We start from the raw sequence: 27,529 nt of genomic DNA on the forward strand, positions 1-27,529 counted from the left end.
TGTATTTTAAAAACCTAGGGAACATTATATTTTCAACGTTTTACACTGAAGGTAAACATGTCACTCTGCCTAATTGGTGTGCACACATATCCAAATCAGCCAGCTCCATGCATGCTATATCTGATACAAAACAAATTGATGAAATCATTGAATTTCCAGAGACAATACATCTCTTCTTCACTGAAAGGACCGTAAATCAGACAAGGCCAGGGAAAATTAGCCAAGGTCTAAATTCAAGGCGTGTGCGCGCGTGCGTGAGCGCGCACGTGTTTACATCAATGCGCCACGCTTCAGTGCGCTTTCTGGAGGGAATAAGTGGGAGTGGGAGAGGAGAGGGACGACAGTACGGAGGAAGATTCAGTCGGATAAGTAACTCGCCACCAAGAAACGAGAGGACATCGTTACCAAGGTCCACTGCACCTGCTGCCTCTTGCTGACACGGCACCAACATCATCCTCAATGTCCAGCGGGTAAGTCCGTATTCAACACAATGAATCCACTTCTGTTATAATCTCAGGGATATGCGATCTTTCTCTCAAGTGTCATTCATTTATAACCACATTGGCATTTTCAGATTGGCACCAGTTCATTCTGTCATGACGATGCACTGTCAACGATTTGAACCTCTCAAGAATATTGACCAGAGAGGGAATAACTCAATAGTCACATAATCTCTGTGCATTAATGTTGTTGATACATCAGGAAAACGAACATTGAACTTATCTTGCGCACAGAGGAGGCAGTTGGGCACTACGGCAGATGGGTAGACAAAAGGAGAAACCGAGTGAAAAACTGAGACAAAGGATGTTAGAACTCATTTTGCATCAACACTGGCTGCGCCTGCTTCACAGTTGGGACCCTTCATTTGAGCAGAAAAAAAAATGAATACATTATCTCAATCTTTTTTTTCTCCAAATGTTCATGCAAGACCATCCAGCTTGGTTAGAGCATCTGAATCCAACTCGTCTTGGCATGTCAGCCCACTGCCACCTATATTTGAATGTATCCCAATTGTTTTCTCAATATTTTGTTAAACTTAAACACACAATTAAAAATGTGTGTTGTTATTAAAGTTATAGTCGAATTGTATTAAAGTCAGTGGTTAACCTTGGTTTTAAAATAATAACTCAAATATTTTAAGGATGTGTATCTGATCATAAACGTATTATATTGTATTTTTGATTGATATATTTTGTATTTCATTACAGTTTAATGATGGATCACTCTTTCCTACCTCGCTCCATCTGGACCGGTGAGAGTAAATTCCTGCAGCATCCAGCGGATCTCTACACCACTGTGGTCGTTACGCGCAGCATCCCTGCAGGCACGTGCTTTGGTCCATGTGTGCTCCAAAACACTTTCTACGACACGATCGCCTTCATAGCGCAGAAATCCTGCGACAAGAGAGCTAAATCCTATATGTTCAGGGTGAGTTGTGATCAGACTTGTATTGTCTTTTTGAAAATATGTGCTTGATTTATGGTGAATGAATTACACTTGCACCGGATTTGTTTGTTCCTTATTTTCATTTGGACTGAATTTATTTCATGCAGCCATACCTTATATTTTATGGGACTACATTTCAACGCATTACATCTGCAATTTGTGTTTGCCATGAAGCGTTTGTCTTTGGGTATTATATGCAAAGGGACCAAAAACATGTCAATTGCTGCCAAAAACTGTGAGGTGAACAATATACTTCAAAGTTATATTAAGGAATGTCATGCTCGTAATAAAGATAGAAATTAAAATGTGGGGGTTCGAGTAACATATTGATGTTTCTGTCAACAGTTGGACCCTGAGGCCATGCGTAATTCCGTGCTGGTGCTGTCCTGGCTGCGGCTCGTGCAGGCTGCGCGCAATGGCCAGGAGCAGAACACCGAGGCCTTTCTGAAGGCTGGTCAGCTGTATGTGCGGACCATCCGGGACATCCGGCCGGAAGAAGAGCTGCTTGTGTGGTACGACCAGGAGCTGTCTCACCTGCTGGGCTTCACTGACATGTCCCGAGGATCGAGTGAAGGTGAGGCAGAGCTTTGTGAGGCGAATAAGAGGTCAACATACTCGGATTGACCTGTGATTTAATTATAAAGCCACTCTAGGCATCGTATTCATTCTCTAATTACCATGTTTGATTAATGTAAGGATGTCATTGCTAACTAAATGGTAAATAATATGAATATATCGGTATATTGAACACATTGTGTGTTTTTGTCTTTCTTTCAGAGTTCAAATGTGCAAGATGTAACCAGGTCTTCAATAACGAGTTTCCGTTCCTGGCTCATTGCCGATTCCTGTGCACTCAAGTCAAGACAGACACATGGAGCCGCGAGATTTACGAGCAAAAGCATGTGGAAATTAGGAAACAACGCCGAGTAACAGATTTCCACAACATCGCCAGAGATTTGGAACACAAAAAATCCTCTAGCAGAAACGAGGATGCAGAGATTTTTCCCAAGAGAAGGAAATACGAGGAAACACTTTATCCCAAAGGGAGGAAAACGGTTCTTTTGGAAAAGACAAATATTTCAAACGATGACAATATAACACCACTGATTAAGGGATACGATCAGGCAGGAGGAGACGAATCTTCCTCTGCTGGGAAGCTGAAGGCTGATAAGATTAAACCAGATCATTTGGGATGTAAGAATGGTGCCTTTACGCATGTCAGATATATGGACGCACGGACTGAGGCAGGGGAGAGCTCTGGTTTGAACTCAAGCAGCAGTAGTGCATTTTCTCTGGTCCTGTCCAACAATCAGGGACATCAGAGAAGCGCTTTCTGTAAACCGAGTAAAATAAATTCCCCTATTGACCCCCAGGTGCATCTCAGCAGCGCCTCAACAGCCCCCTCTAGCCACGTAGAGGAGATGACAGATGCCTTCAACTCCAGAAATGTTTTGGGATACAACAATCTGATGGCAGCTAACATCATGAGCACTGACTTACAGACTGTTCACTCCCCGGTGGCTGTAAACAACGCGTTCCATTACGCACCGGAGCACTGGTCTAGGAACATTGGCGTGCAGCTGCAGACCGCATCTTCTCTCACGGTCCTTCCACCGACTTTCACCTCATTCGGCGTGTCGGTGCAAAACTGGTGCGCAAAATGTAACCTCTCATTCCGCATGACCTCTGACCTCGTGTTCCATATGCGCTCTCACCACAAGAAGGAGTTCGCAGCGGAGTCCCACGTGAGGAGGAGCAGGGAAGAGAAACTCACCTGCCCAATCTGCCATGAGTACTTCCGTGAACGGCACCACCTGTCTAGACACATGACTTCTCATAACTGAGTCAAGAAGGGACACTGACACTTTAATTTATTCTATTAGCAATGCGTATTTAACAGGTTTAGACTCCAGATTCACGGTGAGACTTTGGTATAAGAGTGAATGTAGGTAGCTGTAAAAAATATAGCAAAACCAACACGTGGCCACCACAGCCTGTCCACTAGATGACGATAGAGGTACGTGTACGCTGATCTCACTGCAGTTTCTTGTATGTCCTTTAGCTCTGCTGTGTTGATGATTATTTTGTGCCTTATGGAACTCTGGAGGGAAGAAAGACTGAAATATCTCGAGGACAGCTCATGATTGTCACAAATCCTCTTATTTATCAGCATTTCTCTGCTCTGATTTGTACAAGAGATGTGGATTAAGTGTGTTTGCACATTTGTTTTGAAATCTAAAATGATGAAAATGAAAAAAAACGTGTTGAGTACTTTGTTCCACCAACATGTTGGGGGTCACTTTGTGTCTGCTCCAACAGATGGCGACAGGAGACCTACTTTTCTCTATCTCCCTGTAGATTAGTACATTTAAAGAATATCTATCAGATGTGTTTACAATGTGGTTGAAGTGTCCTGAAGGATACCTATGTCATTCATAGAAAGAAAGATTAGTGTATGAACCAATTGTAGGGAATTCACATATTTTGTTCTTGCTCTGCTCTCATGCACGACTTGACAAGACTGTCATTCAAAATGCAATACCTGCATGCCATTTTAGATGTTTCACCAACATCAGTGCAAAGAATACATGGCTGTTTTCCAGGCTTATCGTTCATCTACAGACCTGGATGGAATCCACGTAAGCCTTTGAATTTCTTATTTTATGTTACTCCACCCACAGCGAGTGGCCTCGGTCCCATTCAGTACAGGCTGCAGACAGATGGACATAAATAGCCGTCTCTGTTGCAGGTAAATGAGGCGGCAAGAAGGCATGAAGTTCATGGGAAAGTCAAGCCTCAGACCTTTTCAGTCACTCTGTAATGGGATGTAAACCTTCCAACACTGCTGCTATCTACTTTATTTGAGAATAATTTATAGAGTTTATCCTCCAGTTTCTTCAAGCCACAAACCATTTTGCTGTTTTTTCTTTCTTAGAATGATACTTACTCAAAACATGAAAGCAACACCCTGCAAAAATGTGTCATTTGAGACCAAATACACCAAAACATGCTATAGTCTTAGACCAAATGATTTGCTTCCAGAATGAAAATGGATTTCTTGGCTTAGTAAAAGTTCTGAATGTTTTCTGGAAACTAAAAGCATTTATTTGTTTCACTTTCTAAAGGAAAAAACTGATATTCAAATGAAATACCCAGCGGCCCACATGATTAAATGGGTGATTAAGAAGCACAGTGTCACTCTATTAAAGTTATGTCTGTAATGAACAGCACTATTAGTTTTCTGAGCTCAGAAACCATGTGAGGAAAGAGCCATTTCAGCCCTGACACAGAAAATCCTTTGTTGTCTAATAATGGCGGAATAGCTCTGCTTTAATTGAACAGTCATCAAGTGGAAACACAAATATTGTTCTTGGTTCCCCCACTTGCCTCGTTTGGTTTTGGCTTTTGGGCATATTGGGCTCTGAACGTGAGCCTAGACTACTGTGGTTTTCTCGGCTGGATTGACCATTGTGAGCACTCTCCTGTGACTGTGATTGTGGTTGACATGAGGTTCACTTTGTAAAAGCAGACTGTGGCTCTGGACCGTAAGAGGGATCAGTCTGGAAATCAGGAAAAAAATCTATATACCGATTATAAATGGGCCAGCCTATTCTAAAACATTTATTAATGCAAACATGATTGATAATAAGCATCATCATCATCATCATCATCATCATCATCATCATCATCATCATCATCATCATCATCATCATCATCATCATCATCATCATCATCATCATCATCATCATCATCATCATCATCATCATCATCATCATCATCATCATCATCATCATCATCATCATCATCATCATCATAATTCGCTAAAAGGTCTACAGCTGAACATTTCCACTTGTTCGAAATGGAGAAAACTGAATTGTGTATTTAGTCATTCGACATATGTATCTCCCCTTATCAGTAACATGATGCTACACAAAAAACCACAATTTTTACCAAGCTAATAGGATAATATAACATTTTTATTTTATACTTATTGGTTTACTATATAAAGTATTCACCTTGTATTAAAGTTGTCATGTTGTTTTTGGTAGAACATTAAATAAAACATCTTTAAGTCCAGATGAAAAAAGGTCCCGAAAGTGATCTAAACTAATTACAAATGGTTGTTAATTAACTTTTTTCTTTATCATGGAAACCCACCAAATCATAGATGTCTGGCATGCTGCTTGGTGATTATTTAGTTAATCCAAATGTTGAATCATTGCCATATATGTAGTGATCTGTTTTCAGAACAATAACGGGGTGTTCTGGGGCCTCATTTATAACGCCGTGCGTAGGATTCACGTGGGAAGGTTGCTTACGTAGTAGAAATCCAAAAAATAGGTACAGAAATTTTCCGAAATTTTCCGATTCACCAAACATTGCGTACCGGCGAGGAAAGTGCGTACAGCACTTCCTACGCCGGTTTCCCTTTATAAATCACAATCGACTCGAAATGCGGTGCAGCTTTTGCGGGCTTCACGTAACGCCCATATTTGCCTATAAATAGTCAAAGAAACGCCCATTCATTCATTCATTTTGACTGACTTTATGAAGAAGATAGCAGGAAATGACGACAGAACAGCTAAAAAAGACATCTCACACCGTGTCAGATTTTAGTTATTTTGGGGAGGTCGAGATAAATCATATTGTTTGGTGGATGCCGTTTGAACCAGAGTAGCAGCATGGAGGTCGGATCGTCACCAAAATAAATAAATAAGTGGTCCGAAAAAGGTTCATGACAAAAAAAATACACATAGCCTTCCTCAGGCAGTGTGTTTGTACCGGGGACAGGAGACACCCCCTTGATGAGAAACTATAAGAAATGATCGGGGAATCCCTCCGGAGTGGATCATGACGACTGGATCTGAATTATGTTTTCGTATTTGGTGGTTTGTGTCCCAGCTGTCGATCAGCTGTGCGCAGCGTCTCCACTGCAGCCTGTGCATCTCAACACTAATGTGTTGTGTTATATCAGCTGTACAATTTACCACATATGGTGTTCTTAGTTTCCATACCTCCTGTGTTTTACGAGCGACTTATCAAGTCTTAGCAAACGGCATAAAACATGATTAAACATGGTAGTATATAAAACCATGCTCGTACAACCTATAGAAATGCAAAACCGCATCATTTATGAGAAAACATTTCATAACATTAACAGAACATATTCGAGGTGGTTTTAAATAACATATCCGTATTTATTTATTTATCCAAGTTATGTTTTTGTGTGCACTGAGAAGTCTCAAACAGGCGTTTGTTTAATCATTTTAAGATTGGCTTTAATCAATGTTTGAAAATGAATTATTCATATAAATGAGAGGTAACATTTTATTTATGGTATTATTTCCACATATTTCTCTCCATTCTTCCTTCTGCCAACGGTGTCGCAGTTTCTCGTCTCTCTCGTTTTGAGAGACAGCAAGCGCATTTCGTGGCATCTGCAGGCAGTGGCAAGTACTTCCGGCATATGCCACAGAGGCCGCTACTCTGTGGTATCTGTGGCAAGTACTTCCGGCATATGCCACAGATGCCACAACTTGCCGAGGCATCTGCCGCTGCTCAACGGGAGTTGCCACAAGATGCCAGAGTAAGAGAAGGTTTACTGTAGCTGCCACTCGCCTTCCGTGGCAAATGCAGCTATTTAAACCCGTATTTATCGTGTAAAATGTCGCTGTTTAGGCATGACTTTATCGAACTGATCTGTACACAGGACTGATGATCTGTACACAGGGTTGGGTTGTAACGGAATACATGTAACGGCGTTACGTAATCAGAATACAAAAATCAAGTAGCCCAACTGTATTCAGCTCGAGTTACATTTGAAAAACAACTAATCCGAATACAGTTACTTTCGTAAACCTGAAGTGAATACATTTTGGAATACTTATTGGAATTATTGGTGGAAAAGTTTCCTCACAAAATGTATCATAATATTCATTACCGGCAGAACTGTGTGCACAGCGCAGCAGCATGTCTGTGAGGCCCCGCCCCCGCACGCAGATGAGAGAGAGATCTCTTTTTAAATATATTGAAAGTTAGAAACGGAGATGGTTCGATAAAACGTGCAAGATAACGTTTATGTAGCATTTCTTTATTGTTGAAATGATGACATTTCATAACGGGATACAAACAAAGTGAATGGCCTGCTGCTGCTGAAGGCATGGGGCAAATATAACTGTCCTTTGCCTAATTTATAAAGTAAACCTTAGCATCTCACTAGCAGTGGCAACTGCAATCAGTTACAGCTGCCCTAAGTCTGTAGCCAAGTCTAATAACACCAGTGTACACGTTGCTGTGTCAATACAGATATTTATTTGTTAATTATTTGTCTACTAGTCATAATACACCTGGTTTATCGTAGCAAGCAGTGGAAACTCCCCTCAAGAAGCGACAATTGCCAAGGGCGTTGCAACCCTCACTCGTCAATATTTCATCATAAATATAGCACGTTTGTTTATTTTAGCAAACCATGCTCCAAGTAAAATTGAATAGAAATGATAATGTATAATCTTTTTGAAAAATAGAGATCGCACATCAGTCCTGTGTACAGATCAGTTCGATAAAGTCATGCCTAAACAGCGACATTTTACACGATAAATACGGGTTTAAATAGCTGCATTTGCCACGGAAGGCGAGTGGCAGCTACAGTAAACCTTCTCTTACTCTGGCATCTTGTGGCAACTCCCGTTGAGCAGCGGCAGATGCCTCGGCAAGTTGTGGCATCTGTGGCATATGCCGGAAGTACTTGCCACAGATACCACAGAGTAGTGGCATCTGTGGCATATGCCGGAAGTACTTGCCACAGATGCCACAGAGTAGTGGCATCTGTGGCATATGCCGGAAGTACTTGCCACAGATGCCACGGAGTAGTGCCCTCTGTGGCAGATGCCGGAAGTACTTGCCACTGCCTGCAGATGCCACGAAATGAGCCAGGCCCTACTGCCCGTTTTTGTGCTTAGTGCGTACGCATGGGTTAGAGTTTGCGTGGAGGACCGCATGTTTTCCCGTCAAGTTAGTATTTTATAAATCGCAAACATTGCGTAGAAACTGGCGTACGCCATTTTTTGAGCGTATATCCCTTTATAAATGAGGCCCCTGGTGTCACAAAAGCCACAATAAAAAGCCTCTGATTCTTCGCTGTAAGAACGTAAAAGCCAACAACATACAAATAGGATGATTACTTTTTATAGTCTAATGGACAAAGCAGTACAGACATGAGGGATGGCACAATTTGTTAGGAGATGATGACAGGGGTCTCAATTTCAAGCCAACACATTTATAGCATTATTCTCAACTGCAATAAACAGTTTAAAGGTTTTAATCTTTTGTTCCATTCCCTCAAAGCGTCCCCCTTAATGTCTCTGTCTTTGAGATGAAATTACAGTCCAGTCTTGAACTTCAGAGCATTCTGTTGCTGCAGCAGATGTGGTACTCCGTGCCAACTTTTTCCGCCTCACGGCAGAACAACCGCACCGTAATGAGTTAATAATCAAAAGGCTTCCTCTGTCATTTCCCTGTCAGTTTGACACCCTGTTTAGGCACCACGTGGGCCACCTTCATCCTCTTATGAAGAAAAGTGACAAGCAGTTGAGTAAAGTGGTTGAGATCATCTGTCTGTAACCATCTGTTCTTAAAAAGGCTTTTGAGATGAACATCCTCCACTTGGAATATTCAGCTTTTGAATGGAGGGGTAGAAAAGGGGAAGTGTCCCTGGTTTTGAAGTTCAAGTGGCTGACGTCCTAATAGGTGCGTGCCTGCCTCCTCCATCAACCATTAATCCACAGCAGCTGCATCGGGTACGTTATTTGCCGGACGACAGACGCCTGAGCCTTTGGCGTGGGGTAACAATGGGTTCAAGGGGCTTTGCAGGAACCTTCCTGTTTTTGTACAAAGTTATTTTGAACAGTGGTGCCCTTATTAGGTTTGTTTTGACAAAATTCCCTCCCCCCTAAGAATCAAACATTATACACAGTAATGACCAAAAATAACACAAAGTGTATGAAACAACAATATTCCAGCAAGAGATTAAATTACATTTTATTCTAATGTATAGAAGGCTACCTTTTCATAATTTAAAAAATACACATGTACAAAACACCATATCCTCTAAAAATATAGTAATACATAACCTAGGAATCATGACAAATTATTCTTAACCAAGTTTCACATTCAAAATAGAAAAATATTTCTGGTTTCATTATAACATTCTTGAAGTGTTAGGGGGGGTTGGTGAGTGTAAATGAATTCCAGATGCCCTCTAAGATCCATTGGATATTTCCTTTTTAAGATATGCCGAGCAAGAATGTACCATAACCCTACATTTTTGCCAACAGATTAACATTGCATGTATGTACAATGTGGCATATGATCAGTTGAAAATAAACGCTGGACGCAGTACTTACAAAAATAAAAAAGATCTTATATAATTACTGTCTTTTGTATGTGACGGTGTAAGCTGCCTGATGATACATTAATAAAGTATTTTATTTATAGCCCTTGTGTCCAAAGAAAACATGAACACAAACTCACTGTGAGCTGTTTGAAAAGCAAGTACATTCTGAGATAAAAGGAAAATGCCATTAAATCCTCAGTATTATGTCAAACATAGAATCAACTCAATGGGCGTCTGTGGAGCCCTGACTTTACATGTGTGACTTTGTTCATCTCGCTAAGGCAGACGCCAGACAATATGTCTCTTCAAGTCTGCTGCCGCAGGACAGAGGAGATGGAAGTGATTTCTCTACAGCCTTATGTTCCTTGAGGAAAAACCACGGCCAAAGTGACTTTGTTTCTCAAGAAACCACTTAACAACAGAGGTATGGTTCTGTCTCCATGCATCCTGTTTTCTGTTTCTCTCCACATCCACCCTGTTTTGTCCTCTGCCCCCATTGACCTCCCCTTCCTATCTGCAGGAGCAGGACTGGACGGACATATTTGGGTAAACCTTTAGCACTGGGTTCCTAGATTCATCCTGGTAGAGCACAGCCAGTGGACTCATCTTCTCTGGGACACAGCAGGGCTCAGGAACTCCGGGGATGATCCCCACCGCACGCACTATGCTCTGGATGGTGGCATGGTTAGACGGCCTCGCCACCTGGAAGAAAAAAACAGAAGAAGAAAAGAGAATAGCTTTAGTTTCTTAATTTAAGTTGTTAATGCTATTTTGGAAACAAATGAGAGTGACTTAAATGTCTGTGATCCTACCTTGGACATCGGGAAGCCACATGTTCCAGCGCAGTAGTAGGCATCAAAGGCTTTGGGTTCTATGACCCACTCGCTCCAGCCAATGTCTGCAAAATCCACCCTGAGGTTCCTCCTGGAGCAGCCTCTTTGCTGGGTGTCTCCCCACTGCCTCCTCCGGGCCTTACGCATCGTTTGTTCATCAAAACTCAGAACAGGTGACTCAGAGTGAGTGCTTCCTTTGTGCTTTTTTCCATCCTTTCCTTCATGTCTCCGCTCATGCTTCCGCCCATCACTGGTAGTAGGATTGCGATTGTCTTTGAGTTTTCTCTCGGTAGAGTCATCAGGTTTGAGCTCCTGTTGGGGTTTTTCTTCTTCTTTCAGAACCTGAGGTTCTTCATTGACATGAAGCCCTTTACCTTGCTCCACTCTTTCTCCCTCCTGGCTCTTTCTCTTCTTTTCTTGATTTCCTAATTTAGGTTTGAGTGCCAGGTACCAAGTGCTCTCCCAGAGGTCATCCTTTCTGTACCCATCAGGTCTAAAGTCAACCTGAGGCAGCTCATTGTTCAGTATGGGGTCAAAGATCGCAGTTGCTTCCCTTCTCTCGCGTCCTTTTGGCTCTGGTGAAGAGTTAGGTCCATTAGAAGTGAGTGAAGGCTCTCCTCCCTCACCAAACGGGTCATACCTCTGAAGGCTTGCAGCCACGCTGTTGGGCTCTGCCAAGGCTTGGTCATTAGCATACAGCAGCAGGTAGGGCAGGCTGCCACCAGACAGCGCCCCCTCTGGTTTTCTCTGGTGCTGTTGCCCCAACTCCACTGACACCAGGAGATGACCCTTGTCCCGTGCCTCCTTTATGACCTGGGTCACATCTTTCATCTGCCACACCCCTCTCCTGTGGGGGTGGAAGGTCACATTGCCTAGAAGTGACCCCATTGACCCAGATCTGACCTCTGACCCAGAGGAGACAGAGCGAAGTAACAGGCTGATGGACGGAGAAGGGTGGATGGCTGATGAACGACAGGATGGGCTTTTGAAGCGTTTACAGAACCAGGGTTTTTGATGAGGGAGCCGATCGAGGAGGAAGTGGAATGTGGCAGAGAGGATGACCTCTGAGTCCTGGAGGGTTGTAAGATTTAGTCGGTACACCGTCCAGCGGTCAGAGGAGTCTGCAAAGACAATCAATCAGTCAGTGGCAGGTAGACAAGCGAATCAAAACTTGTATCCAAAGAATAACATTTATGAAATCTAAATGTACTCTTAAAGATATCCCACTGGTAAACAGTAACCAGGAGGGAACTTTATTTGATAACTATCTGAACTGTTATTAAAGAAAGATAAATTACTAAGGACAAAACCATTTGGTATCAAACTGCACTTAAAGCACTCTTGCTCAGGTTTAAAAGTTAAACACCTTTCCTTGTTCTCTGTTACATGACTGCTGTGTGGCTGTTAAACGGTTGCACGCTTTGGTAGGATTTCCGAAGGTGCCCTTAAGAGGAACCAGGCTCTGGGGATCTGGCTGGCAGGGGTGGAGGAGGGTGAGCAGAGAGCTAAATATTCATGATGAACATTAACTTCAACAGCAGAGTTATTGTTCATTGTATAAGAGTTCAGCGGAAGTATGGACTGACTCAAGAGATATACATTACCTCGGATTCAGCCTGCATATGGAAACGCTTACCTCAGTTTCTCTTAAAGCTCACCCTTAAGCCCAATACAGCCAATACTCTCTGCCCAGACACCAAGACATAATCAACTGTTTTAACAGATCTTACATTGTTGTGAAAACTCTCTTACATCTCTCCTTGTATTACACCCAGCCTCTGCAGTAAAAATACACACGTGTTATCATATGCCATCTGAGAACCATGAGGGATATAAATGGCTATGAGTTGTGTTTATAAAAACAGCATCAGACAGAGAGGACCGACTGTGCTCTAAGCCCCTTGACTCCAGGACGTGGAGTCACACATGTCCTGTAGCCACAACAGGAACATGGGGAAGCCACGACAATGAACCTCTGCAGCGCGTAACTGCCACTGAGGTTTCACTGTGTGAAGCCGGGCATTGCTGGCAGGGAATCGCATGCATTCTTGCACTTATTGCGCGTCTGTCTGCGGTAATTGATCAGACTCCACAGCAGAAGGGGGCACAGCTGCTGCCACAAACAGTGTGCACACAGCATCCCAAAATCATTTAAATGCATTCTCAGACTGTTCCAAAACAATACCTATTTAGAGCGTCTGCAAAAACAATCTGAGCGGTTGCACTTTTAATAACCATCCGTGGAGAGGATCAGGAGAGCTTTATGACTATTTATTTGTCCTTTTGCGTCAGATTACTGGTGCACTAAGGGCTTAAATGTGTTTTCTGAAATGTTTCATAATTAAATCAAAAACAGAATTTGAGCAATTTCGCTTATTTAATGCAGGTAAATCTATTTCTTAACACACCTTGGCTTGCTCTGAAACTCCTGACAGTATTTCCTTCTTTGAGTCGGTTTTCCCTGTTGTATTTCTCGTACAGTTTGGACATGTGGTGGGAGACCATGTCCTGATCCGGGTCATCTGAGAACATGTCCAACGAGGGCTGGAGGAAGCTACTGTCCTGTGTGCGCCCGCTCATGATCTTAACTGACGCAGCACCATGCAGGAAACAGTTTAACATCAACACGAACAGGTGCGAGAATTTCATTCTCAGAGCTGCCATTGAAGTGCTGAAATGAATACAAAATCCAGATGCAGAACAATGTCCAAGATGATCAAAGGTGGACTTTAACACGCAAAAACAATCCAGGAAAAAAGGCTGTGCGTAAATGTTCCAGCTCTTCTCGGCACTTTCCCGCTTCGTGCTCGGTGAGCTGTCTCACTCCTCCTTGTCAGGCTGTGAGAGACGTGGATGCTGAATGGGTTAGTCCGGGCAACAGTTGGAACTGCTACTTTTACGGTTGCGTTTGTGTGACCACCAGAGGCTTAAGGGGGTTATACTCCAGCGGTGAGAGGTGCTGACGTATTCTCCTGTCAGCCAACTAGGTCTCTGCAGCGCGCACAGCCAGAAGTGGAGGTCATGATGCTGCCCCCCCCTCCCCTCTCTGATGATGATGATGATGATGATGATGATGATGTCTTCCTTATGTTGTTTTGTATCGTTTGAGTAATAACATTGATCCAGTGGCTTTGGCACAGTGTCTCAGAACAGTACTCATTGTGTGACAAAGCCACTGTTGGAACTCAATAAACTTTTTTGTGGGCGCAGTAATTCCACCTCACAATTTCCAGCTCACCACATTATTTCCAGTAACTGATTTTGACATGCTCTCAGTCACACATAATTAGCATAGAAACACCTACAATAATAGTCTGACCAACCACCCAGGGGCTATTGTTAGTCATCCCCATTTTGTACATGGTACTGTGTGTATGTATGTGTGTGTGAGATAGAGAAAGTTTCCTCGTGAAATTCTGTGATGTAGACGAGACTCTTCCAAGGGACTTTGTGATTATAATCATAGCTATAGAATATGCCCTCTGCTAGAATTACCGCTTCAAACTGCACGTTTTTTTTTTTTCTTCCTGTGGTGTGCATGTATTTTTGTGTGTGCACATACAAGTTGTTTCCAGTGTGTGTCTCTGGTGTCTGGAGCTCTGTACCAACAATGCTTGTTTTGTGGAAGTGGTGGTCTCCAGCAGAGAGGCTGTAACTAGCTGGGCCTCTCGGGTCACTTTCTGCCACCACACACACACACACACACACACACACACACACACACACACACACACACACACACACACACACACACACACACACACACACACACACACACACACACACACACACACACACACACACACACACACACACACACACACACACACACACACACACACACACACACACACACACACACACACACACACACACACACACACACACTCACGCACACATCTACCCGCGCACACATACAAAGCTACATAGTAGTTTTCTGGCCCCCAAGGGCCCCACAGGATACTCCTTTTCACTAAGTTCCACACCAGCGACAGGTCTTAAATCTGGACTATTCTGGAGAGAGAGTGTGTGCATGTGTTTTGTGTGTGCGTGTGTGTGGGTGTGTGTGATATCCGAGGAGAATTATGAAGTAGTTTGCAGAAGTGGCATGCTCTATGGTTTGGTCACGGCACAAAAACACATGAATGTTTTGCCTTTTCCCATACCCTGTTGAGTCATCCTTGAAAAACAAGATATGATTAATTATTGTGGTTAATTGTTTGAATGCATACAATACTGTTTTCCCCTTTGTCAAAACACTGAGAATATGATCGGCATTTGAGAATGACCACTCTAAAAGAAAACCCCTGACTGCACAAACTGATATTGAAAGATATACTGCTGTTTATTTGGAAGTAATAACATTTGAAAACCAAACAGTAATTTCCCAACAGTGAGCTGTCATTCTCTGTTATTTACAACCCATTAAAAAGTCATTAAACATGGGAGTATCTTATTGCGGTTCTCTGAAGAAGCACGTGGTAAAAAAAACAAGTAGGCTCTATATGCATATTAAACAAAAAGATTAGCTCAAGTTATTTTATATCATTCAAATGCAAGAGTTTAAACTGGAAAAACATAGCATTATGAATGGAAAACACGTGTGTAAGCAGGGATAGAGGGAGGGAAAATTAAAGTAATATATGAAACCAGGACATTAGGATCATAATAAATAGTCCTGGGGAGGAGACAGCGTGTTACGACAACATGAAATTGCTTTGACCTTTAACCCTGAATATGTAGGGCAGTGTGAGATTAATGTGGGGCATTATCTACATAATGCTCTTCACTCCATCGTGACTGCGAGGAAAGCAGCTTCACTGTGACAGATCAAATAAGATAAAAAGACAGCAGGACAGACGAACCACTGGTAAATTCATCTTAAAATATCTCAAACTGGGGGATAATTTAAGGCTACGGTTACACGTGTCGCTTCAGAACGATTACATATTTCAGTGTGAGGCACGGGTATATTAAGTGACAGGTTTAAATTGACAAAAATTGGATTTTGCTCATGTAGCTACTGGATCTTCAAAGCCACACAAGAAAGTAGTCAGCCTCACACTGAGATCTGACTCCTACACATTTTGATTTTGATTCAAACACACGCATGTTGACATTTCAGGCCAAGTGTGGACATGCAGCAGTGTGATCACTAGAACCAGAAATCCCATTCAAAGGTTGACTCAAACTGCAGTCACCATGATACACAGCATGCACCAGTGCACCATGCAGCTCAAGGAGACATGAAACAGAAATGACCAGCTGGATGCATTGTGGATTGTTGCATAACTTGTGATGATCTCTGCAGCAGCACTGCGATATGACTACTCAGGCAGCGGTGTGTTTTAGTTTGTCCAACATGGAGGTCCCCTCACAGAGCCATCCAAAGCAAACAAAACTTGTGTTCTGCTCTCTGTGGGGGTGTGGAGAAGTGTGAGGAATTAACACGCGTGTGTGTGTGTGTGTGTGTGTGTGTGTGTGTGTGTGTGTGTGTGTGTGTGTGTCTGTGTGTGGTGAAAGGACTGATGGTTGGTTCTGGAAATGCTCCTAGTTTAACACCTTTGCACGATATTGGTTGAGACTTTCTGGTTCCAGAGCTCAGCTGGGGGGGTCTGATAGATGTTTGTGTGTGGGCACCCGGGAATTGGTATGGATCAGCTTTTGGCCAGTCCTCTTCTAGTGACTGATATTGTCATGGTTTGTCCAAAAAGAACAGTGCTTTGCACTTACGGGGGTGGACTAACTGGCAGTGTCTTTTGCTCATAAAAAATAAAGAGGGGGGTAGTTTAAGTCAAATGTTCTCATGTTGTGTGTCCTCCAGGATGTTTACAGCTTATATAAGTGACTTGTCTTTGTACCTCTGGAATATTTTACGAGTAGACAAAACAACAAGTCAAACTCTAATTTACCAAAGGTCACTCAGGATTGTAGGGACTCAAGCGGAAAGCACCAGTGTCTTTTTTAAAGCTGCTTAAGACTTGAAGATTCCAAGCAGATAAAATATACAGGCAAAAACTGCAGCTTAATTCATTCTACTGCATGATTTTTTTAAAGGGTAAGTTCCCCCAAATTGTGGAACAAACTTTATGGGAAATATTAATTTATAGCTGAGAGTAAGAGAAACAACAATATCTTTCCAGATAGTGTCCTAATTTCTGGAGAGAATCTTCTGTGTTGAATTATACCACAAAGTGACCACACAATTAACCATCAAATATAACCACAACAATCCATAGTACTGGACCTCAAGTATGTGCATGGCTAGATACCACTCTGGGTGAATAATCTTTTGGAGATGAACCAATGCTTTAATGCTTGTTTGTGGCAAAGATTGCCCTGCTTTAAGACAGATACCAAGGATATAGACAAGGAGACACAGGTTGGACAGTTATTAAGATCAGGAATCCCAGCATGTCAACGCCATCCACTCCGCCTGGTAGGTAGGTGTGTGAGTGTGAGAAAGAGCAGGAGCGCGTTTTTGTGTTTGTGTGTGTGACTATGGAGACCATAGTTGTGCTAGGGGGTGTAACTCTTTGACCCATTCACATGGTTAATAAAACATTCATAGAAGCAGAGGAATGTTATGGTTTTTGTGTGAGTGTGCATGCATGTGCAGGCAAACATGCATGTGTGTGAGTGAGAGAGGGAGAATGTGAGTGTGTGTCCTTCTGTCTGTGATGTTGGGCCTCCTGCAGTGACCCCACGGAGTGCACCATTCTGTCCGCAAACAAAGGGCCGACTGTTCCCCCCCACTTCAACCGTGGACTGCTCCAACACCGCCGACCGCTTGCCGCCGAGCTAACCAAATATTTCCCTTCCTGCACTGAATTTGTCTCAATAAATAGATTTGTGTTTTGGGGTTTTCTTTCTCCTCTGGTTCTTTGCCTTTGATAGACGACTCCTGAACACACAGGTGGCCGCGTAATCTCTGAAAAATACTCCTTGTTTTTAGACCCAAGTTAAACACCAGAAGAAAGATCCTGACTTTTCACAACTTTCACCTCATGTGACATCGTGACTTTTTTTGATGGAAAACACATCTCTCCATGCACCAAGAGTATTATTTCATGCTTAATTGACATCTGACGGATTCATTTTAGTTCACTCCTGTCTTCACAGCCCGTGGCGAGGTACAGAGAGACACATTGTGCTTAAGATCTCTCTGACTGACTGAGTATTTTCTCTGAGCGTGGCTCAAACCACTTGACAGGATGGCTGATCAGTGATTAAGGAAAATAAAGTGTGTGTGTGTGTGTTTCAAACACTCGCAGGATTGATGTCCTTTCCCAGGTTTGACATAAAGCCTTTGTTCTGTGTCTCTCCGTCTCTCAATGACCATGTTATTCACCGGCAGAAACATTGACGTCCTACTATGTACCTCCCCTAATAGCTAATAGCTTATTATTTCTTGTGGTCCACATTCATCAGTTGCAGCTCCTGCCCCCATGAAACCTTGTTGTAATACCTTAAGACCTGTCAGGTATTGCTTCATCCATTCATACAACACTGTCTCCAGTTGGACTCATTTTACAGACAGTACCATGCAAGCAGCTCTGTGCTCAGAAACACTGAAGTGAGTGTGCAGTGTTTGCTGGGAATGCAGAATATTCTAGAGAGAGTGTGATTTGAGCTGAGACTGGTGGTGTTGTGTTTACTCTGACGCCCATGATATTCATTACAGGCTGCGCTGTGTGCTGCTACTTCCTGAACACGTCCCATAGGCCCGTGACCTTCACCTCCACAGGCTGCCCTTAAACCCCATTGGGCTGGAGCCTGGATGGAGGAAATTGCACTGGGAGATTGATTGGCTAAATCCTTTAATTATTCTGATTTCACAATGGGGCCCGAGTGAATGTGCCTTTGGTAGTTGACCGTGTCAAACAAAGATGGGAATGTTTGGACTTCTTGACAGACCGCACTGTTTAAAAAAAGGTTTCTTTACTTCATTTGAAGTGAAATGTAAGGTTTTATTTGAAGTATGGGAATTGCCACAGGTTTCATAATATTGACAGAAAACAGAGACATAACACATGGGAATGAGCCCAGTGTTTTAACTGTAAAGCAAATCAAAGAGCAATTATCTGTCACATCCTCCTCCCTTCACATTTCTTGTGTTTTTTACCTTGAGTTCTGTGATGGGAAGAATGGACGGAGTGTATTTCTTCAGTGGGATGTGATCTTTTTGCGCACGCATGCATGGCTGTTTTACCAGAATGTGATATGCCCACACACATTCAGTGAAATATCATGCTGAGATTTACATGGGATTTGTTTCTGTTGGGCTGAGTTTTACCCAATGACCTCAAGGTTCCTCAGAAGAAAATAGCCTGTTATACCAGAACTCTAGCTTTCTAAAGAAAGCAGATATGTAATACGTGTTGGGAATATGATGGCAGGGTCTTTTCATAGCTTGATGGATCTGTCAGATTGACCCTTGCTCTAATTTGCTTCTGTCTCCATCATTTAGCGAGGCGTTGTGTGATATTTCCCAATAAATGTACCCTCCTCCCAGAGTAATAACTGCAATATCTATTTCCCATTAGTGGGGGTCCGGGCCTCTTGTTGCTCTCTGGGCTGTAATTGGACGTGACCATTGCTCGGGATGATGTCATGTTCGGGGATTTCAGGAGAAGTAAAGCCCGGTAGTGGTAAGTGACTGATTGCTAAGTTATGAAAGCAAAGACCTAAATAATCTTGTTATATTTTCAAGTCATGTTGAATCACTTTGATATATCATGATTCTGGCAGTCGTTGACACACGAGTATACATTTCATCCGTTGGGTCTAATAAGATCAATTGTCTCTAGTGGTGTTACAGGCAGTCATCCAACAGAATTAAAAAAGTTTGAGAGACTTACAGCTATGTGCAGCACATTGTCAGCCGTAGGAAGCCTGCTGTAAGTTCAAGGCCAGAGCAGCGGTGGCCAATCTCACAGGAACGCAGATTCAATTAATGTCAGCTAAGGCTCTTTGTTGATAACTTCCTGGTTTTAAACAAAGTCAACCTTCAGGCTTCACTGCGTTATTGATTTCATTCTGGCACCAGACTAAAAGTCAGGGGGAAACTTGCTTTTTAATTAACACAGGAAACTACGGACCACCACATATTAGGGAGAATGTCAAAAATATTTAATAAAAAAGTTTCATAGACGGAGATGTGGTGCTGTTAAATCTAATTAATCTCTATGATCAATATTGCACAATAAAGAACGGGAAGATAAAGAAAGAAGAGATATGTAAATTATAAACTGTTGGTTTAATCTGGCGGTACATTAAATTAGTGATAAAAGCAATGTCTGCCTGGCTAGGGAAGATTAATTAATGATATGCCATTAAAATCTGTATTTTGTTTATAACCCTAGAATTATTTTCTTTAGTGCTGTGGATGATGTAACACTTCTTTGGTTAGAGGCCTCACTTACTCTTACTGTTTCAGTATATTGGCACTGGGATAAACTTGGCAATTGTACAGTCTTATTAATAGTCAATAAAATGGGCTCGACTTGACTTAGGAGAACATGACTCAAGGCTATACATTTTTAATTTGTCTTCACTTGTTTTCTTGTCTACACTGTAGTTTCCTTATTCCTTATAGTGATCATCAGCTTTATGTCTTTAGTTATCTTTCACTACATCTGGCCTAATAATCACTTCAGTTTATTCTCACTTTTTAAAACTGGAAACCTACAGCAATTCCCCTATAATAGAGTGTGTGTTTGTGTGTGTGTGGTTGTGCATGTGTGCATTTCTGTGTGTGTGTGTTCATACGAAAACATAAATGTCAATGATAGATTGCCTCTGGATGAAGTTCAAGTTCTGGTTTGTGAATAGAAATCGCTAAAAGGGTTATGATAACTGATACGTCTGCTGGTGTGACTGCTACTGAGTTGTAGAGCGCCTCAACATGTAGTGCAGCAGATTGTGTAGAATCAGACATTGGCTGCTCATGTTTTGGACGTGGTTAAACAGTGGCAAATTTCGCATAACCTTATATTTACTGCTTAACGGAGCCTCCATCACTTCATGATTGATGGTCCCAGTCCACCTTATCAGAGCCTTTGCAGGTAAAATCTAAATATTATTTATGAATGGTTTCGGATGTTGCAGACACAAGCTGTTAACATTCAGTCTCCATGTAAACTGAAACCTCAGTCCTGGTTCAGAGTCTTTCTGATTCACAAGGCATTTTCTTCTGAAATGAATGGACTTCCCCTCCTGATACGGTGGGAGCAGCAGGGGAGTGGTGTCAGATGTTACATCGCATGCGTATATTAGTGTTGGGGTGTGTGTTAGCAATGCACTCGTGACTGCTCCTAAGGCCATCGCCATGGACCATGAGGTCTTCACATTATGTCTGTTGTTTAACCTTTCATACCATTACAACAATCCTCTCATTCAACTAAAAATAATAAAAGAAAGTAGCAGTCCATAGACCTTGAGGCCCTACTATGACATTTTGTATGCCTGAGAAGCCTGAACACACACTCCGCCTCCTGTTCCCCTCTATCTGATGCACCTCAGACATGAGGTAGACACAGATGAGAGATTTGAATGGGAGACGTCTGAGTTCATGCTTGGCAACTAAATGGGTCTGGAGGAAGAACGATATTTTGTTCAACAAGTCATTAGTGATCCAAATGGAAGGGGAAACAAGCTAATTTGTTGAAATTGAAACACTGTGAATCTGTATGTTTTTACCTTCTGGATGCAATGACTACAACTGGATGCCCTCACTATTTCTACCTTGAAGAAGTCAATTAATATCCATTAAATCATCGTTTCATGAGCAGGTGTGTGTGCCAGCAGCAGCTATGGTCCCACCAACACATCCTTTCTAATAGAGTTGTGCGGTCATATTAGGGAGATAAAGCTGTTACGGGAGTGCAGATTGGGTCATGACAGAGTCAGGGGTGAGACATGTGGCACACACCAGAGTATGTCTGCTCACACCCAGACGTCTGCTGTGCCACACAGAGCTGATTGTTCCACAGCCATGGGCCCTTTCATTCAGGACGGAGCCCTTCTCCGGTCCATCCCCGGTCCAGAGAGGACTCCCTGCTCCTGGGGTGACTAATGCTGAATGACAGGCAGACACTGATCAAAGCTGCTCCTGGAAGCCCTCCTGTCACAGTCGGGAGGGGGCAGAGAGGAGACGATAAGTGGAGAGACAAGAGCAGTATGCTGGGTCTGGTCCTGGGCCAAATATCAGGGATCAGACAGCATGGCTGGACTTTATTAGCCTCATCACAGACAATACACTCTCCACAGTGGACCTCCACCGTTGCCAGATTATCTCATCGCTCTTTATAGCTCGGTGGCCCAGAGCCACACCACGCTGGAGCTCTGGAGCCATGAGGTGAAGAGATGCCTGTTAAATGGATGCTTAGTCTGGCCCTTACGCTTTTGTCTGCCATCATCTTCTCACTTTGCTCATGCCTCAGAAACATGCCTCTCCAGAGTATGTGATATAGTCAGCCAAGTCCTATCCAACCTAAGATTTCAGTTTCATGCTCAATAAAATATCGATGTTAAAGAACAGAAAACCACAGATCCAACTTGAAATGGAGATTCCCATGGAGGTTGTTATTTAGGTTTGATGTGCTTTCACAAAATATGAACCATGATTGAGTGAAGCTAGAGGAAAAGTTTGTGCTTTTGCATTCATGTCTGTGTTCATCTTGGTTTACTTAGTGCATACCCTGCATATCTTTAAAGTCAAAGCTCCTCTGAGCAGCAGATGAAGTAATCTACTGTTTGATATTGGCTTTAAAACATGTTGATGTTTGTAAATAAAGTAAAGAACTGGGAGCGTAGCCATCTCCCATGCATGTTAACCATTCTGATTCGAGCCAAGGATAACACTTTGTCTGGACAGCTACTCTGAGCTAGTCTCTATCAGTGCACTTGGTAAGAAGTGCTAGGAAAAGTTGTAAAGTCTTCCTTTTTCACATGGGAAACACACTTGCAGCCTTTCATCAATCTGCTGGTCATCACATTTCTGGCCAAATACCTTTCTAAAAATGTCTGTTTAAAAAGATAAAGTGGGATTTGCTATGAACTCTGAAATCTTTGTCTGAACTACTCCTCACCTCTGCTGAACACACAAGAAATGTCTCGGCTGTAAGATGGAAATCAATGGTTGTATGCAGTCAGTGGGACGGGAATGGGACAGGAGAAAATCGCTTCAGGGGGTTTATTATCTTAATCAGAACGTTTGATCTTGATTTGACACTGCTTTGATGCCTGTCTGTTGTTTCCACTATTTTATTTTTTAAATTTATATACATTGATTGACATTTCTGTAAATGCGCCAGAGTTAGCCAACAGGCTATTTTTCGATGTAGTCCCTGGACAGATGTTGAAAGTCATCCTAAAAACAAAAATGCACTTCAAATAACAGGTAAATACAATCAGTAAAACAACATTCAAGAGGTTAAGGTATAGGAAGTGCTTTGTGACCTCTGTGTTGTGCGCCTGAAGGCAGCGTTACACTGAGCAGGACCGGAGCTGCGGCTCGGAGCCAGTGATTGGTCGTAGGAGCTTTCCCCCCAGAAAGCCCTTGATGTGATGGATGAATGAAGGGCACAGAGCAGCACTTTGGGCCCGATTGTGTTTCTCTTCAGTCAACGCATTGCCAATACAAACCTGGACAGGCAAATACAAACATGAGAATGGCCAATAAGTCACTCTCTCTCTCACAAGAACAGACTGTGGTCACCAGCAGTTGCACATAGCCTGTTCCGCTGTGGCGGGACACACTTCCCTCGACAAACTCATAAATGTTTTTTACACATCAATATTGTTAATGTACTACTTAAGTGACTTACACCATTAGTAACGATCAGTGGCATCGTAAATGTGGCCATTTAGCATTTTTCCAAACCTCACATTTGCAGCATTAGGGATCAAAGTGGATCCATTACAAGTATAAACAGGAAATAAAACCATCTTTAATCTACTTACATGTGTGAAATTGTGGGAATACCCTTGACCTTGTGCCCCTCCTCCTGGTTTGCTTCAGGCACAGAAAGTAAAAACAATCTAATATTCTGCTTTGCGTCCCTCATCCTATCTCAATATATCATTAGGACAGTTTGTGTTTATGTTATTATTTCATTTTTTATGGAGCTGGAGGAATAGTTTGATGTTCAAGTATAACATTTGATCTGGAGATCTTCAAACGTGTTCCCATAAATCCTGAGATGCAAATCATAGACCCGGAGGATTGCTGTGGTGCCTTGAGGTCTGAGTGCAGTTTTGATGGGGTGAAATTCAAAAGAATAATCATGGTTTTGGGGAATGAATACTGAAACCATAGCCAGGCAGGATCCTCTCTGAAGTGCTTCCGTATGCCTCCTGAGTCAAGAGGCCTATGATTCCATTGTTCAGCGGGTGCAGTATGTGTTCTGAATTCATATCGTTCCTATTATTATCCGACCAAATCCACCTCATTAAGTCAGCCTCTGCTTGTTCCACTGAATTGTTTCAGTGAAGCTCAAAAGCGGCTTGTTTTCTTTCAAGCTCCATCCACAACAATAAAACACTGTTACTGTGGCCCCCAGGCCCGCTCCCAGAATAGCACAGTAAGTGTCGACTTTAATACAGGAGATCAGCGTGAGCGTCTTTGAAAATAGATCCCGACCGCTGCTCTGCAGTTTGTCTGACCACAACAACCAGCTTTAACAGAATGTGTGGGCTGATCCATATGGGTCCAAATGTGTTCAGGACATGTATGCTGACTCCAAATGCCTGTCTGGTTATGATATATTCTGTATTTGCAAAAAGTATTTATTCTCACTTGTACTTGTGTAGCAATGCAGATATAGTTTTATATTTTTTTCTCAGGATTTGAAACAGCAATAACTTAAAAGTAGACTAATCCTGGGACTAAGACTAAGTTAGTTCTCTTGCACTGTTGTGGAGACACATAACTCACAGTTATCTCAAATCCAGAGCAAATAAACACTGGTTTATGCAAACTCAACAATCACAGTTGAATGAAACCAACACAAAAACACAAAAAAGTTATGTTTTGCCTATAAAACCAAAAAGACGGTACTAAACTATAGTTTAAAAAATAGGTATTCTGAGATATTATAAATTGGATCAGATGTATTTTTACCTCGCTCATACTGCTTTTGGTCAGCTTTGTGTACTACAAGTAAACATTTGGTGAAAAAAATCATTATTTACGGTTGGTTAGAGAAAGAGTTTGGTGACGGGCCAGAGGACTGGGGTCCAGTCCCTCTCATGTCCTTTCTTGTATAAACCCACATGGCACATGACCAGCTGTTTGACAGCCCCAAAGGAAGTCTTCTGATTGTTTTTGGATATTGTAGCATCAGTAAATGTGTCTTTTGCTGTCAGTTTGGCCGCAGCCACATCTCAAGCAGCTTTCAGTCTCTGAAGTACTATTGTAAATAATCATATGCTGTGTGATGAGCACCAGAATGTCTTTCTTCTGAAACCTGGCTGCTGCGCAACGCCTCGGAGGAAGGAAGTAAACTTTTTTTCGGACTGTGAGACTTTAAGGAAGATGACAGCTGACAGATGCATCGCTCTTGGTTGCCACTGGTGCTGTTTGAGGACTTGGATTGGATCAGAGGCTGATTCTCATCAACCACTTGTCATTGCCTCCTTCACAGAACACAGCTGAGCCACGTCCAGAGGCTGTGCGGCATGTTATTTAGACTCAAGCAAACAAGAAACTGTGTCATTCATTTTCACTCTCCCACATCTTTTATCTTCTGCTTGAGAACTCTTGTCTTTTGATAAAGACTTGCAGGGTGGGCGGGTCATCTGAACTACGTGAGTTCCCATGGGAATGGTTGATTTGTCCACTGCTCCAGAAAGGTTCATTTTCTTGCTTTACCGCAGCAAGGCTCTCACACGACATGACCCACAGTTAATTTGGATTCCTGAAACCCCAAAGCCAGAACTTTATTCTTTCTTTGTGTTTTATGTTCTTTTTCTCTTCAGTGGAGCCGCTACTGAGTGGCAGAGCTTTATCAATCTTGCTTGCCTGCTGGGGAGATAAAAAACCTGCATTGCTCGGTCTAATGAGTCCAGCTTGCTGATTTATTCCATAGCAAAATCCAAGTCCTACATTTCTCTCTCCAAGTCTTTAATTCTCCTCCTCTTTGGGGAGGTTAGGAGCACAGGGAGGAGTAGATAAAGTCGTTATTTCTTTGAGTTTTCTCTCAAACACACACTTACATTGGACTCTCGCACCAGCTGGCAGCCTCGCACTGTGGAAGAAGAGGGCTTTGTGATGGAGAGCGGCCTGCTGGGCCTCCTCTAAACACACCCACGGTGCTTCATAGGAGAGGAGCTGGGAAAGGAGAGGCCTGAGAGAACACAGAGGCCTCAAAACCCCAGCCAGTGACCCGGCCCGCTGCTAACACTTTACATTATCGCCCTGACACCGTTACAATACACAAGGGAAGGAAAGATCCAAGTCACAGGCATGGGCTCTCCAAAGTAGGACCTACTGTAAAAATGGAGAGTTACAAATGTTAAAGCAGGGGCCTGCTGGAGAAAGTTCTGTAAATAGTTTGTGTCATGATCGGGACAGAAGGGAGAAAAAGAAAGAGAGCAGGGGTTTGACGTTTGACAGACTTCTATATAACATATGATGTGGGGCACCTCCACATCTAAAAGCAAAGCCAAATAAACTGGCTGTTGGAGCCAAATGTACAACTGATTTAAAAAAGAAAAAAAGGCTTCATGCATTATTCAAAGTTAAAAGAGCACATACCATTTCCTTGTAGAAGGAATAATAAACTCACTGCAGGAGGAGGCCTGAGTGCAGCGGAGAAAGGCCTGTCAGTGGCCTTGATTGTGTGTGTGTGTGTGTGTGTGTGTGTGTGTGTGTGTGTGTGTGTGTGTGTGTTTGTTCAAAGACAGCAGAAGATTGATGAGGCTGTCGTCTTTGGTGGTATTGTGGTATCATGGTAACTGGGAAATAGTATAATGGACTAGAGATTGTGACTGTGATGTAATAGCTGTCAGATGTGACACAGCCAACAGGTGTGTCTTGCCTCACCAAATATACTTTCTTTTTAAATTGGCCAATTTCACTTAGCAGCTTTGTGGATAGCAGTCTGTAAAACCTGAAATTATACCTTTTATAATAAACTTTAAGTTGTGTGATGATTTTATTTAAATAATGTATTAGTTGTACCCAGACACAACATGATCACCTTATAATATTGATACGGCTAACATGTTAGCAAACAATTAACATATAATCAGACTTTTAGTAACATCAGCATTCATTTGGGGTTGTGTTTCTGACCAACTTGAACATTTAGGCGGAAAAAACTGTCTTTATTTACAACCAACTCCTGAGATAATTGCTCTTTAGCTGGTAAATGCTTCACTATTATAAAGCTGTCTGTTTGGTGCTGGGCAGGTAGCCTTCAGTGTTTTCTTTTGTTTGTGCAGCTTTAAGATTTGACTCAAGCAGGCAAGTATGTGTGCAACTCATTACAAAGATCAATTGTTTCAGTAAGAGTTTTTGTACTTCATGGTATAAATGTTGTTGGCTAGTGACCGTTCAACAATGCCAAAAACGAAATTCTGAGGAAAACAGCTCGTGGAAATGAGTGAAATGAGTTTAGTTGTCAGGGACCATGTACAAAAAGAACATAAATCTCAAAGAGATAAGATGCTTTGTACCAGATTATAGCAGTTTGCTCATTTCCATCTGCAGTCCCTCTGCAAATTGGACATAGAAAGCTAATTTAAAGATATTCAAAATGTCAGGAATTGCAAATGAATTTGTCTGTAAAAATTCATTTGATATCTTGAATCATCCAATCTATTTGATGAGACAGAACCTATATGTTACATG

The 27,529-nt window shown here is 42.4% G+C and overlaps 2 protein-coding genes across 2 annotated transcripts; one reads left to right on the forward strand and one right to left on the reverse strand.

Annotated features, from left to right (window-relative positions):
- Nucleotides 1–326: 326 nt before the first annotated feature.
- prdm8 (PR domain containing 8) lies at nucleotides 327–3,686 on the forward strand. Its single transcript, XM_034201838.1, has 4 exons — nucleotides 327–470; nucleotides 1,209–1,428; nucleotides 1,792–2,020; nucleotides 2,224–3,686. Exons 1-4 carry the CDS (start codon nucleotides 460–462, stop codon nucleotides 3,288–3,290), a joined length of 1,527 nt encoding a protein of 508 aa, XP_034057729.1. The 5' UTR covers nucleotides 327–459; the 3' UTR covers nucleotides 3,291–3,686.
- Nucleotides 3,687–8,502: 4,816 nt separating this feature from the next.
- gdf10a (growth differentiation factor 10a) lies at nucleotides 8,503–13,578 on the reverse strand. The gene is made up of 3 exons (XM_034201807.1): nucleotides 13,080–13,578; nucleotides 10,651–11,792; nucleotides 8,503–10,540 (listed from the first exon to the last, which is right to left on the reverse strand). Exons 1-3 carry the CDS (start codon nucleotides 13,333–13,335, stop codon nucleotides 10,349–10,351), a joined length of 1,590 nt encoding a protein of 529 aa, XP_034057698.1. The 5' UTR covers nucleotides 13,336–13,578; the 3' UTR covers nucleotides 8,503–10,348.
- Nucleotides 13,579–27,529: the final 13,951 nt, after the last annotated feature.

Source organism: Gymnodraco acuticeps, unplaced genomic scaffold (genome assembly GCF_902827175.1).
Source record: "Gymnodraco acuticeps unplaced genomic scaffold, fGymAcu1.1, whole genome shotgun sequence".
Lineage (NCBI taxonomy): Eukaryota > Metazoa > Chordata > Actinopteri > Perciformes > Bathydraconidae > Gymnodraco > Gymnodraco acuticeps.

Excerpts from the sequence above, each read along its gene's own strand:
- prdm8 (XM_034201838.1), top strand. Across the intron at positions 1,429-1,791 it reads CTAAATCCTATATGTTCAGG|TTGGACCCTGAGGCCATGCG; the intron begins GTGAGTTGTGAT and ends TTCTGTCAACAG. Across the intron at positions 2,021-2,223 it reads GTCCCGAGGATCGAGTGAAG|AGTTCAAATGTGCAAGATGT; the intron begins GTGAGGCAGAGC and ends TCTTTCTTTCAG.
- gdf10a (XM_034201807.1), bottom strand. The coding sequence starts at position 13,335 with ATGGCAGCTCTGAGAATGAAATTCTCGCACCTGTTCGTGTTGATGTTA. Across the intron at positions 11,793-13,079 it reads GAGTTTCAGAGCAAGCCAAG|ACTCCTCTGACCGCTGGACG; the intron begins GTGTGTTAAGAA and ends TTGTCTTTGCAG. Across the intron at positions 10,541-10,650 it reads GTGGCTTCCCGATGTCCAAG|GTGGCGAGGCCGTCTAACCA; the intron begins GTAGGATCACAG and ends TTTTTCTTCCAG.